The sequence below is a fragment of the Leucopleurus acutus genome, assembly GCF_964270905.1.
Source record: "Leucopleurus acutus genome assembly, chromosome: 4".
Taxonomy (NCBI): Eukaryota; Metazoa; Chordata; class Mammalia; order Artiodactyla; family Delphinidae; genus Leucopleurus; species Leucopleurus acutus.
The window spans coordinates 72,629,847-72,644,030 of NC_139146.1; the positions used below are offsets into that span (position 1 = coordinate 72,629,847).

General features: G+C 47.6%; 1 protein-coding gene across 1 annotated transcript; it reads left to right on the top strand.

The window, feature by feature from the left end:
* The first annotated feature begins 8,959 nt into the window (after positions 1-8,959).
* RASL11B (RAS like family 11 member B) lies at positions 8,960-13,744 on the top strand. Its single transcript, XM_082838116.1, has 4 exons — positions 8,960-9,607; positions 10,216-10,272; positions 11,440-11,516; positions 12,309-13,744. The coding sequence occupies exons 1-4, from the start codon at positions 9,466-9,468 to the stop codon at positions 12,777-12,779; spliced, it is 747 nt and encodes a 248-aa protein (XP_082694242.1). The 5' UTR covers positions 8,960-9,465; the 3' UTR covers positions 12,780-13,744.
* Positions 13,745-14,184: the final 440 nt, after the last annotated feature.

The following is a 14,184-nucleotide window of genomic DNA, read 5'->3' on the forward strand; positions in this document are numbered from 1 at the left end:
ACTTCCCACCTGTATCATCTTGAACAAACCACTGAGCTTTCCTGGGTCTGTCTGTAAATAGCGGGACAACAGTATTAGCCGTGTCTTGTGTGTTTGTGGTGACAGTGAACTGAGTCATTACATATGGAGCTCTTGGAATAGTGCCTGGGACATGGTATATGCCTAATCAGTAGTATTATTGTCAGGGAAGGCACGTGAGTCCCCTCGGTACCAGGATAAGACCCACACGAGACAGCGAACAACAGGAAACAGTCCGACCTGTTCCTGCACAAAATCTGCTCTATTCATTCATTTTACTATTTACTGAGACCTAGTATGTGCAAGGCACAGAGAATACAGTCCCTGCCCTCGTGAGCTTACGGGCCAGCCTGTCTGTACCTGCACAGACTGGACGCTGGCTGTGCAGCATGGTGGCCAGCCCCCAGGAAGGTCCAGGAGTCCCTCCCCATCACTCTCCCTCCTTGTCGACATCCTTCCCACGTAGATTCCAGAATCAGCCACCCATCCAAATCCCCGATAAACTCACCCCCTTGGTTCCCTGAGACGCCACACCCCTTCCTCTGCTTCTGCTTCCCTGAGCCACACCCTCCCTATTCCCATCTCATTTTAGCTGGTCCTCTGGTTCCCGAAGCATTTTCAGTGGATGTGACCTGCCTGTTCTGCTCTCCTTGCGCCGTCCTCACCATCGCCCTGTCGTTTCCTCGTCTTATCCCCCAGTTTGGGCCGTTGGCCTCAATTCTGCTTCCCAAGACACCAGCCGGCCAGCCACAGCACCCTCTCCATCTTCTGCCCCTGGCAGTGGCCTCCGACTGCAAAGCCATCCTCTTCGTTCGTCTCCTGGAATCAGTGAAAAGACTGAGCCAGTGCATGGTGCAGCCCGGGAGCCTGCCTCACGTCCAGAGCCCTTCTCCATCTGTGTTCTCATGCCCACACTCCCTGTGCCCCCTCCGGTCCTGACTCCCCTGCCATCCCCGTCCACAGTTCTAGCTTCCCCGGGCTCTCTCCACTGCCTCTTTTCTCAGTGCTTAGAAAATGCACAGGTTCTTTCATGTGTTGACTTTTTCACGACACCTAGAAGTGCCACATTTACCCTTCTAGGTTCTGGAGACGAAGCACCGAAGAACACAGCATCTCTACTCCTGTGGAGTTTACACTGCAGTGTAGAGAGCTGGACCATAAACAAGCAAATAGTGTAGCATGAAGGGTGAAGGATACAGCGAGTTGAAGCACAGCCCAGTGGCCCTGGGCCTGGGGCTGAACTGGGAAGGAGGGATGGAGGGACAGGGGGACAGGTCGTGCCATAGAAGGGCCTCCTGTGGGTCAGGCTATTTCACAATGGTGAGGGAGAAGCTGCGAAGGGCTCCCTTAAGATGCCGCTTGGCCAATTGGAGGAATTTCTTGAGCCGGCTGCTGTCCAGCACAACTGTCTGGAAATTGTTCTCCACAATGTTCTTGGGCTGGGTGTGTGTGTTACCTCAGGGAGCCTGCCACATTCTGCCCTAGAATCACAGCGGGTCTGGTTGATAAGCAGCGCACTAGCTCATCCAGAAGACATGGTTCCATCTGTTGCCTGCAGATAGGAAGAGAGGAATGCCTTGGCTCCTGGCTCTACTGGCTGTTATGGCAAATAAACACAAGAAAGGCTTCAGCCTGGCTCTTTTCACCCTATCTCCTCATCCAGGTCCAGGTAAGGAGGGATTTGGGAGAGGATTTGACTGAGCTGTTAATAGACTACTTCCCAACAATTGATCACGGGACAATCCAGGCTGGAAAAAGAACTCCACTTCATTTTCATAACGAAGATATAAAAGGATTAAACGTTTACAATTGACCAGGTCCTTTCATGTGCCTAATGTCAATGGACATTCAACATATGTATGGCACAAAATCTGTTATAATTTATTTACCATTGAGCTAAATATATTTTTTAGTTAGAATGGAGGTACACATTCTTTGCAAAAAAGTTAAGTTGTTGTTGTTTGCTTTCAGAGCCAGTTAAGAATTGTCTCAAAATACACGGGAGTTTTCCTATCTTGCAAAACAGTTAAGATCCTGGAGCAGCTAACTTTACATTCCAAATGAATTAATAATGGGCCTCACAGAACATTCCCAGCAGAGATGCCCCAGCATACCAAACTTCATGTTCCTCAGGCTTGGAATGTGTCATTCTTCTACAAGCTACTTTCTGCTATGTGCAGCTCTATTTTGGGACTAGGTTGCTTCTTTATATAGAAACCAGTACTCCTGTCAAATCAAGTGAGTACGTGAGTCATTTGTGCATTTCCTAAAAACGATCGCATCCAATTTTTCTCATCTGCTATCCATTTTCTTTTTCAATCAGAAGGGAGGTGCATTAACAATGCGGATGTCTTGGTGAAAATCCTAAACTCTCACAGAATACCGTTAGAATGAAAATGCTTTTAGGCAGTGACTGAATTTCACGCTTGTTAAAGAAATGATCACATCACCATTTCCATGTTCACAAACCAAGTAACTTACATATCTCTGCTACCTTGGGGCCCCATTTCTATAGTTCACACTATGACCCATGATATTTTAGATACTCCTGAATGCCCTGAGCCAGGGATGCTGATGAGAGCTTAGAAAGGATTTGATGGTTCCTGTGATTTTTGAGAGCCGGACAAAGCAACGAGAATCAGCGGCTTTGGCCCCAAACAAGGTTTCATTCCGCCATCCAGGTGATTCGGGCAATGGAGGGAAGTGAAGCTTGTTCTCTCATAACATAGGTGGATATGTATGAAGTTTTGATTTCCTTTTAGCTTCGAACATTATGCTAAGGAGTTGAGGCTGTGAGGAGAGGCTTTGTCTTCTCTGCAAAGACAAATAAGGAGGCCTGAAGTGTCCTTAGGTGAACTTTCAAAACCCCCAAGGGAAAGTCGGAGGGCAAATATTAGATGTGTCCAATCTACGGAGGAATTTGGAACCAAAGATTCTGCTAAACAATTGGCTCAGTTGTCTGAATCTTTCTGAACCATTTCTGTTTGTGCGTATCACCTGATCCCAGTAGCCCGTCAAGTGTCCCAAGAGCAATCATTTCTGGGGGACCGATACTTATTCCCCTCGGCTCCGTAGTCTTCTGTACAAATGATGGGTTGGAGAGACAAGCGGCAGGATCCTTGTATGCTTGAAGGGTTCTTTCCACTGGAGAAAAGAAGAAGAAATGATCTCAGAGAAAGTCAGCACTGTCTAGCTCCAATACTTTAAGACCTTTCATTTAATGACGAGAACTCCTAACCATGGCTTTATCAATAATGCAGTCCTGTCAGTTCCTAATGCTCAACGTTTTAAAAGGCTTTGGGAAAACAAGCCCTGTGAGTTTTCCTACTCTCCGTGAAAACACAGTGAAAATTCACTAGCTGTTCCAGGTAATGTTTAAAACTTGAATATATTCTGAGTTCTTGCCACCAGATTACTTATCAAATAGGTCTTCTGTGTTGCCAGAAAAACGACTTAGGCTATTAAGACTTAAATCATTGAGAGGAGAAGAAAATCTCAGATTTTGCTCTGAATGAAAAGGAGAATTATTTCCACTTTTTCTTTTACCTTCAGTTTATATATTACATTGAAATAGAGAAAGAGGGTGGAGGAAACCTTCCAGAATAAGAAAGATAAAACCTGATAGAGTAGCAAGGGAATATAACTGTAGAACACTAGTCCTTCTTTCTCCCTGAGTGTGCAAAGGGAGGGGGGAGTGTGGGCCATTTGCTACCATAGAAACCGACCAAGGTATGCGGAGGGGAGGGAAGGCCCATTCGAGGAACTTAAAGATCTTACTTTTTTCAAAGTTAAAGTGTTCTGGTCAGTTGGTGATCTTTCTAATGGCAAGAGGTGTGTGTGTGTGTGTGTGTGTGTGTGTGTGTGTGTGTGTGTGTGTGGTGTTCTTTTTATTTGAGTTCCAATCTGCCTTCCCTCCTTTGCCTTTTGAACTTAGTGATTCTACCTTTCATCCCAGCCTCTACCAAAAAGAAGGTTGACAATTTAAAAAAATCATCACATCCCCACTGTGTACCAGGCATAGCTCTCTGTAGCGGAATCCATAGAACTGCAAGACATCCGACACATGGTGCACAGAGCCATTGGGTGAAAACCTTCCATTACGCTTACTTCTATCTCTTTCTATTTCCACGCTTACAGAGCTCTTAGAAAATGAGCAGCTCAAAATGAATTCTCTCCCCTCTTTCATCCAGATGCTGCTTCTGAGCCATGGTTCTTTTTCATTTTTAAAATTGAATGATAAAAACTCTATCACAAGTCATCCTTAGTGAAGATGCAGGCGACGCATCTCCGGTGTTTCCTGTTCCTTTACACGTCCATGCATAGGCAAGCACCTTTCCTTTTCCCTTATCAGTCCTTTAGTCCTTTCCAAACTACTATGGAAGGCAAAGGAGCAATGGATCAGGTGTTTGGAAAGCTGGTGAGGATGCCAATGTCTGCCTTTCAGGAAGGGGGCTCTAGGAGAAAAGATAACAGCTCAGTATAAATGTGCTGCTGTGGATGGTGAGTACTTCCCATCACTGGAAGAATTCTAGATTAGGTTGGACAATCTCTTAGCAGGGATATTGCAGGAGAAAGTTGGACTAGATGCCCTTTCATATATATATATATATTTTTAATAGATTATTTTTTGAGCAGTTTTAGATTCACAGCAACATTGAGCAGAAGGTACAGACTTCCCATATGTAGCCCGTGCCCCGTCCCCCAGATACAGAGCCTCCCCCAGTTATCAACATCCCTCACCAGAGTGGTACATTTGTTTCAACTGATGAACTTACAGTGACACATCACCACCACCCAAAGCCCATAGTTTACATCAGGGTTCGTTCTTGGTGTTGTACATTCTATGGGTTTGGATAACTGTATAAAGACATGTAACCACCACTGTAGTATCATACAGAGTAGTTTCACTGCCCTAAAAAGCCTCTGTGTTTCACCTGTTCATCCCTCCATCCCTGGTCCCCATGGCAACCACTGATCTTTTTGCTCTCTTCTTAGTTTTGCCTTTTGGAGGATGTCATAAAGTTGGGATCATACAGTATGTAGCCTTTTCAGATTGGCTTCTTTTACTCAGTCATATGCATGTAAGCTTCCTCCATGGCTTTTTGTGGCTTGATAGCTCATTTCTGTCTAGTGCTGAATATTCCATTGTCTGGATGGACTAATACCTTTCAGTTGTGTGCGTATTTCTATAGATTGCAGGGTATGGCCGAACTCAGATTTCTGAATGAGGGATGTTGCTGATGCTTGTGCAGAGACCACAATTGCACACAAACAGGGTGTGTGAAGCCGTGTTCAGTGCAGGTGACAGAGATCCAACTCAAACTAGCCTAATCTCGAAAGCAACTGTGTTGACCCCTGTAACTGGGAATTTCAAGGAGTGAGTCTGGATTTTGAGGTATGGCTGAATGCAGAGCTAGAAAAGATGCCATCAGGATCCTGCCTCTCTGCCTGTCAACTTTGCTTTCTTGTGGGTTGGCTTCATTCTGAGGCAGACTTCCCCACATGGTGGCAGGATGGTTACCTGGAGCTCCAGGCTCACTTTCTACCAGCTGATTAACATCAGTGCAAATGAAGCACCCCTTCCCCCAGCAAAACCCTCAGGCAGGGGCTTCCCTGGTGGCGCAGTGGTTGAGAGTCCGCCTGACGATGCAGGGGACACGGGTTCGTGCCCCGGTCCGGGAAGATCCCACATGCCGCGGAGCGGCTGGGCCCGTGAGCCATGGCTGCTGAGCCTGCGTGCTCTGCAACGGGAGAGGCCACAACAGTGAGAGGCCCGCGTAGCGCAAAAAACAAACAAACAAAACAAACAAAACTCTCAGGGAGATATTTCACTGGCCCAGCCCTGAACGAATCCCTGAGGCTTATTGGTATCTACTCCTGCAATTAGGGATTGGTATCACCCCATTGCCATCATCAGAGCAACATGAGAATGGGGCAGGGGAGTTTTCCAAAGGAAAATTGAGGTGCTCTCACTAAAGAATGGAAAACGATCTGAGCAAGTGACATCAGTAAATAATCCCTGTGCCAGGCTGTAGGAAAACAGTTCAATAAAGCAGAGAGGGGTGTCAATACAGAGTACATAAAAGCAACGAAAACAGTGGTCTTGAACAGTGGTCTCAAAGCCATCAGTTGAAAAAGAATCTCATTATACTCTTTTATAATGGAAAATTAAATGTAAGGTAGGGCCCAAACTCTCCTTTGTTGGGCCCCTATGTTCTTTGGGATGCTGAGAAAAGTGTGGAGGAAATGGTGGGTTCACACCCACCTTCCTTTCCATTTCTAGTGTGTTAGGTTAACCAGAGGTGGGTGCCGAGAGAGAGAGAACAGTTTAACCACTATAGCATGGCATCACAGGAGACCATCTCATTGTGAACATCCCGGATATTTTCTGTGTTACTCACCCTTTTCAGATTTGGCTCTGTTTTTTTTATAGGATATATGACCCTGAAGGAGTTTTAAAGCAAGACTTTGTTTCCTCATTTATAAAATGGAAGGGTGGTGAATTACAGATGGCCACAAATTCTTTGACATTCCTCCCCTCTAAAGGTGGGATCTATGCCCCTTGCCCTTTAATCTGGGTGTGCTCTGGGACTGACCATCAGAATATAGCTGAAGTGATGCTGTGCCAGTTTCCATGCACTGGCCTTAAGAGATTGACAGCTCCAGCTTCCTTTCTTAGAATACTCCTTCTAAGGGAAGCCACCTGCCATGCTGGGAGGGGGCCTGAGCTAACCAAAGTGGGAGGCAGGCAGGGAGAGATGCTGGCCAGTCCCAGCTGTTCCAGCCATTCCAACTGAAATGCAGACATGTCACTGAAGAAGGCATCTTGGACATCTAAAGCAGCAACAGAAAACTGCAACAGGAGGTAATGATGACACCTACCTCTTAGGAAGAGGTAAAAGGTAAAAGGAGATTTTTGTTTGCTGAATCCCTAGCCCACAGCCTGAAATAAAACAAGCCTTCAATGTATATCAGTTCTCCTGCCCCTTCCCCTTCCTTTTTATTAATTCTATGAATTTCTTAGAAGGGGTAGCTCTCGTGTCGTCCACTGAGGCAGAGTGGCATGGAGGTGGGCTATTTGCTAGACGTTTGGAATTTGAAGAGGTTTTCTCCATCTTTCTCTTCTTTCTTTCTTTTCTGTGTTCTTTAAAGCACAGCCAGATCTCTTAGACCTAAAATAAGAATACCAAATTCAGCCTTCGTGTTTCAGACAGAAGAATCACAGGCTTGGTACAGGCTCATGGTACTTAGAATCAAGCCCCAGAAGCTAAAATGATTCAAAGCAAAATTCCCCTTGACAACTTTCGTCGTGTCTCTGTGTGTGGTGTGTGTGTGTAAAAAGCAGTTAAACAAAAACTTTAGACTACATAATTATTTTACACATAAGCATGACAGAATTACAGGCTTTTCTTTCCTGGGGGGGGGGCGTTGAAAAGTACATGGTTACCTGTAATTATAGTCTTGCTAAGTTTGATTTTATGGCAAAAAACATAGTGCATTTTTGCAATTTTTATGAAGAGCAAAATTCAAGTTTGATTTAAACCATGCAGAAAAACCTAGTGCATTTTGGATATACTCTTTTCCCTTCTGACTCAAATGGCTGAATTTCTTTCATTCCTGTGACCTCCCCAGAAGTCAATCTTTTCTCGTGTTTATTAAGGTCGTGCACCTTGCTAATTATGTTGCCCATCCTAGAAGACTTGCTGCTGAGCCATTTGAGATTACTCTCCTATTTCGTCCTTGAATTCCTGCAAACATCTAAACCGTGATAGGCCCGAGGGTTCATCTCAACGTCTGAACTGGGTCTGCATCATAAATTCTGTCAAATACCTGGTCAATTAAGTCAAGGTTGCAAGGAGGAGTCAAACTAGATGCCTGGCATGTGTAGATAAGGGAATTGGTTTACTTTACTTTTACGTTTCAACCTTTAACGTGGGTGTGGACCCAGTGCCACAGTGTTTGCTGTCATTTGTCTTTAGGATAAAAGCCTCTGGAACATTTGGGGGCCCACCAGGTTAGGAGGGTGGGAAGGAGAGGGGGCGAGATGGAGGGAATGGGGAGGTGGTCAGCCTGAGTGTTTGGTGACATTTTACAGCAGTTCCAGCCACAGAATGTTGCTTGGATGGGGAATTCAGCCTACCACTGAAGATGCCTTTCTGTGGTGAGAATGTAAGGGGTGGAGCTTGGGATTTTATGAGCGCAAATTGGCATCAAGTCACTTAAGTAAACTTGCCATTCCTCATAACCAGAGACTAAGTGCAGACCCTTTCTGATATCTGCCTCCCAATCTAGTCAGTATCCAGAGACAGCTGGGATAACTGTTGCTTTCCTTTTCACAGCTCTTGGAGGAGGTGTGAGTGCGTGTGAGGCGCTAGAAAGCTTGTTCTATAATTACTTCTAGATTTGCCTCTGGGTATGCTGTACATGCACTCGACCGTATGTGTGTTCACGTGAGCTTGTCAGAGGGTGAGTGATCCGCCACCCTGCCAACAAGAGCTAGAGCAAACTGGGTGACTTTATTTTTCCCCAAAGTTAAAGTCACATTTCAGGGGAGCGGGTACGGGGGTCTTTGTTACTGATTGCCACTGTAGCCAAATCTATGATCCAGGATGCCACTCCGCATGCACCCAAGTCAGTACAATCACGACCCAAATTAAGGAGACGGGCACGAAGCCGGGCAGCCAGACGGGCGACCCCGAGCGCTCACACCCTCGAGGCCCCGGCCTCCCGGGCGCAGGTTCCCTGGGGGTGGGCGGAGCTGGCCGATCAGTCAGTTGGCTGCGGGCGGGCGGGCTGGGCATCCGGGCGGGTGCAGATGCCTGGGAATGCTAATGGAGGTCCGAGGCCGCGCTCTTCGGGGACGGCAGGCAGACAGGCCAAGAGGCATCCCCCACAGCCGCCCCCAGACCGAGCCCCGCTTCCCGGGACCGAGGCGCCCCCAACCCCGCAGCCACAGCACGTGCCCCATCCCGGCGCAGCGGAACCCCGGCCCGTGCCCGGCGCCGCCCTCCTGGGCGGCCGCCATTGGCTGCGCCGTCGGCTCCGGCCCACCCGTTGCCTCCTGTTGCCGGCTGCCCCATTTTCTTCGAGCCTCACCGGGCCCCGCACTGGCTCTGGGCGACCCCAGGGGCGTGGCGCGCGCGGAGCGGCGCCGGGGGCGGGGCCTCGCGCAGGGCGCCCAGGGATTGGCCGCGGGAAACAAGGGGTGGGGCCGGCCCCGGAGAAAACAGCGCGCGCGCAGCCCTGCTGCAGTCCCAGCCTGGAACCCGAGCCAGCCGGAGTCTCCCGCTGCGCCCGCTCCGGGGCTTTTTTCCTTTTTCTTTCTTTCTTTTTTTTTTAATACCGCGGAGCCCCCTGCCCGGTCCACCAGCCCGCTCCTGCGTAGCGCGAGCCTCTTCCTGTCTCGCAGGTCCCGTCCCGCGCGCTGAAGCCCCTGCCGAAGCGGCGATGCGCCTCATTCAGAACATGTGCACTATCGCCGAGTACCCCGCCCCGGGCAGCGTAGCCGCCGCCGATTGCTGCCTGGGGGCGGCGGGCCGCCGCCTGGTCAAGATCGCTGTGGTGGGCGCCAGTGGCGTGGGCAAGACAGGTGAGTCTTAGCGCTCCGGCGAGAACCCGCTTACCTCTGGGGCTGGAGTTGGGCGGCCCCCACTGAGAGTTGCGGTTAAACGAGGCGTGGGGGAGAGGTGGGAGCTGCAGCCGGATCGCCCACCCTCTCCTACTGATCCGCTGCCCCTCGGGAGGGACCTCAGCCATCTTCGTTTCCACTCTCCTCCTTCATCAGATGAGGGAAACAAACTGCTGAGGGCCAGACGACCCTCTACACCGACACAACTGGGATTCGAATTCTGGGGTTCTTGAGCCTCTGGCAGTCCCTGGCACAAAAAGGGGAGTTAGTGAACGTAACCTCTCCTGGAGATCTTTAAGGTTAGGAAAGACATTTGTCTGCGGGAAGGCTTAGGTGTGGCTCAGCCGGGCTCCGAGGATGGTGGTGGACCAAATGACCCATCCAGCTGGACAGAGCCATAGTTCACGACGCCTTCCAGCCCCCTCCCCGTCGCTGCAGGGTAGGAATTTCACGTGGTGGTCGGCTGGCTTTCTCTGAGAGTTGCTTTTTAGGTTGGGGGAGGGGTGGAGACCAACCTAACTTCTTGTGCCAAGGTTAACTCTCTTTCCCTTCTCTTTTCTGACCTGCAGCTCTGGTGGTCCGGTTCCTCACCAAACGATTCATCGGTGACTATGAAAGAAATGCAGGTGAGGAAATGTATTTGAGGAAAATGCTGTCAGCTTGCACCAGTACTGCTGTTCCCTTTTTTTTTTTTTCAGTGTCTACCAGGCAGGTTCCTTCAGAGTGACAGTCTGAGCACTGGGATCCTGCCACTTGCAACTTCCCTTGCCCCCGTCCCGTGCTCCCCCGCTTCCCATAACTGCCATCTGGCCTCATTCCATTCCAAGCCCATTCATCATTTTATCAAGTGCCTGAAAGTATTCCCCTTGGTATGTTTTAACTATAGGGACCCCAGTTGGAAGCACCCTTTGTACTCAAGAGCCTCTCCCTTCAAAACACTCCTGCAAAAGTCATAAAAAAAAAAAAAAAAAAAAGATGGCCAGCTCCTCCCCCTACCCCTCGCCCTCTCTGCTGGCTGCCTTTCAGAGGTGACCTTTTAAAGCAAAGGCCAAAGGAGAGCAGTTGTAAACCTAAAGTTCTCTTTTCTTAACAAAGAAAAATAACTAAATGGTAAAATTTTAGGAGGAGAGTTCCTGAATAAATGATAGAACACTTTTTCAATCCCTATGATTAAGAATATCCACTGGGGAGGCTTAAGGACTTTCTACCTATTCTCTGTTAGCAAATTGTTTAATTCCTTAGACCATATGAAGTACCTACAGGGGATTATTTGGAACGCACTGTATAAACCATCCCAAGATAAGGCATGGCAGCCTTGTGCTTTGATGTAGAGTCAGCTATGTTATGTTACACTTATATTCCAACTGATTATGTTGGTTGTGAATTTACTAACAATATTTGCCCACCAAACCATTATATCTAATAGCTAGAATATAAATTTATGCCAAAGAGCGATAAGTACTAAAATAAAACAAATTCCACACATGCTGAACAAGAAAAAAATTTTTCACGGAAATTCTCTAAACATGGAACCTTCGTTTAAAATTCGACAGCTAAGGTTCCAAAAATGTACAAGCTTTGTCCTAGTTTTAATAAACCTGCTAAAACGGGGTTAAAATTGTAGTTGTTTAAAAAATCTGAAATAAGCCCATTAAACAGAATAAACTACAGCATATTTTTGTGCATTGGTTCAGGTTATAATCTCTAAGTTAAAAAAATATCCCACAATGTTTTAAAAGTTGTACAAGAAGGAAGGACATAATCTTTTTTTTTTTGAAATTTTGCCTTTATAGGTAATCTCTATACCAGACAAGTCCAAATAGAAGGTGAAACCCTGGCTATTCAGGTTCAAGACACTCCAGGTATTCAGGTGAGTATCTGAGATATGTGACTAGATCAAAGGGGAGTCTGCTTGGCCGTGGAATTGTTCGATTGTTTCCAAAGTACCTCTTGCTGAAGGAGGAGAGAGACTTGGGGAGTCACTAGGCTTTTATATGTTGTTTGACACTTCAGTTGTATCTGGCTGTTGGTCAGTCTTAGCCTGGCTTAATTTGGGAGACTTGGCTAAGGGGCAGAAATCTTCTCGTAGGAGGATTCTACCCAGCAGGAAAGACCAAACCAAACACACTTGGATTTGGCAAAATGCCCTTGCTATGGTTAAAAAGGTCAGTTTTTACATTTGTGTTTTTGGCATTAGAAATCAAACATCTAGGTATAGTCTCCAAACACTTGGAATCATTTTTATATGGTGGAAAGTTACGCTATAGACAAAGAGCCATGCGCGTGTGTGTATTTTTTTTTTTCCCCCTCTTGAACTGGGCAGTTATCCAGGTTTAAATGCTTCCAGCTCCTATCTTTACTTCCCCAGACTTACTGTCTAGCCAGTTAATTTCCCATTTTATGCAACTACAAAGTCTCTCTGCATGGAGTTCTCTGCAGGTCAATTTTCCACTCGAGTGTGGTGAGCTGCTCTGTTATTTATTCCAGCTCCGTGCAGCTGGATCAACATATTGTCGAGAAAGCTGAAGCGTGGGGGGGATAGAACTTGTTTACGGCCTGCAACCTGGTGTTCCCGCTAAGGGCTTTTTGAATTCTCTCTCCAGCTGAGCCAGGGCTCTCTCCGGCCCTCACCCTTCACCTTGCCGTCATCCCTCTCTTTCAGGTCCACGAGAACGGCCTGAGCTGCACTGAGCAGCTGAATAGATGCATCCGCTGGGCAGACGCTGTGGTGATCGTCTTCTCCATCACCGACTACAAGAGCTACGAACTCACCGGCCCGCTCCACCAGCACGTGCAGCAGCTGCACCAGGGCACTCGGCTGCCCGTGGTCGTCGTGGCCAACAAGGCCGACCTGCTGCACATCAGGCAGGTGGACCCTCAGCTTGGACTGCAGCTGGCCAGCATGCTGGGCTGCTCCTTCTACGAGGTGTCCGTCAGCGAGAACGACAACGACGTCTACAGCGCTTTCCACGTGCTGTGCAAGGAAGTGAGTCACAAACAGCAGCCCAGTGGCACGCCAGAGAAGCGACGGACCTCCCTCATCCCCAGGCCCAAGTCCCCCAACATGCAGGACCTGAAGAGGAGGTTCAAGCAAGCGCTCTCTGCCAAAGTCAGGACTGTCACCTCTGTCTGACGCCGAGCTGCTCGAGGGGGTTTGGTCTTCCCGGGAAGAGGCCCGAGGTTCTGCAGGAATGTTGGATGCTGGCCGTTATTCATGGTTCCAGGAAGGGCTGGAGCAGAGGGGCCAGGAGGGCCCATGGAACTGCTGCAGACGAGGAAGCGTTGTCCTGAGCAGGGGGACAGAACTGATGCAGCTTGAACGAGCCCACTGCCACCCTCCGAATACGTGAAACGTCCTCCATGTCTTTTCCTCCGGAGTGGGGACGGGGCACGATCGCTGGGGATTTTGTTAACTACCTTGTAAATGACAGTCAGTTGTAATTTCAGCCAATATATTGATGTGATTTACGTTGGGAATGAAAGAATGGATTAAGCATTCACAGGCTTTCCTCTTTTTTTTTTTCTTCTTTCTTTCTTTCTTTTCCTTTTTTTTTTTTTTCCCCTCCTCCCAAGAGGAAGAATTGCTTTTCTTACACAAGTATATGTGACTCTGGAATACGCTTCCTTATAGAATGCCCTTCTAACCTGAAGGATACCCAGATTTCTTTTTCTATTAAAGAACGAGGAGAAAATACTACCCCACCCCACTAAAAAGGGTGGAGTTTATGGGCCGAATGTTATATATACAGACATGTGTAAGCTTATGGGCCTGCATCCTCCTGACATGGGGTGAGTATGCTGAGTTGGGTACGTGTTGAGTGGTTGAGAACACAAACTCTTCAGCCCCAGACTTTGAGTAATTGTGAGACTGTATAATTTTTTTTTTTTAATCGTTGCATCAGGTACAGAAAAACAAAGTGTGTCCATTTATTTTGGTCTGATTTGTGTAAACACAGCAATGACGCTGGGTTGTTTCTAGACCTGGCCGAGTTGTGGCTTAACTACGGAAACACTATCTTAAAGCGAGTGAACAGATGCAGGGGTGACCGCCAAATCTCCTACACAGATGCACTTTAAAAAGCCACTCATGCTTTTGGCTTAAACTGTAATTAATTTATTTTATGTACAATAAAGCTCATTTTAAAAGAGGAGACGTCTGACTTGGTCTTAGTTGAAACGTTCACCTTCTGTCCTTCAGACAAAGTATTACTCGGCACCTTGTACTTCTTGGGCACGTCGAGTCGGGCGTGATACCTTCCTGGGGTGAGCACTTAAGTCTCACAACGAGCCACTGAAGCGCATTCTCTTCTTATCCCCATTTTACAGATGAGGAAACAGGCTTGAAAACAAGTTAAATAATTGTCAAAGTTAAAAAATTGTCAAAGGCCCCGGCCTGCGAGAGTTGTAAATTGTAATTTGCTGCTTTCGAGTCAAGAGTATAGCACATCTCCTATTCATTTCCTTCCTGATCCTCCAGGTAAACCTAAGACAAATGTCTGGCCCTATATTTTATGTTGATCAGAGATCGCTTGGCTAAG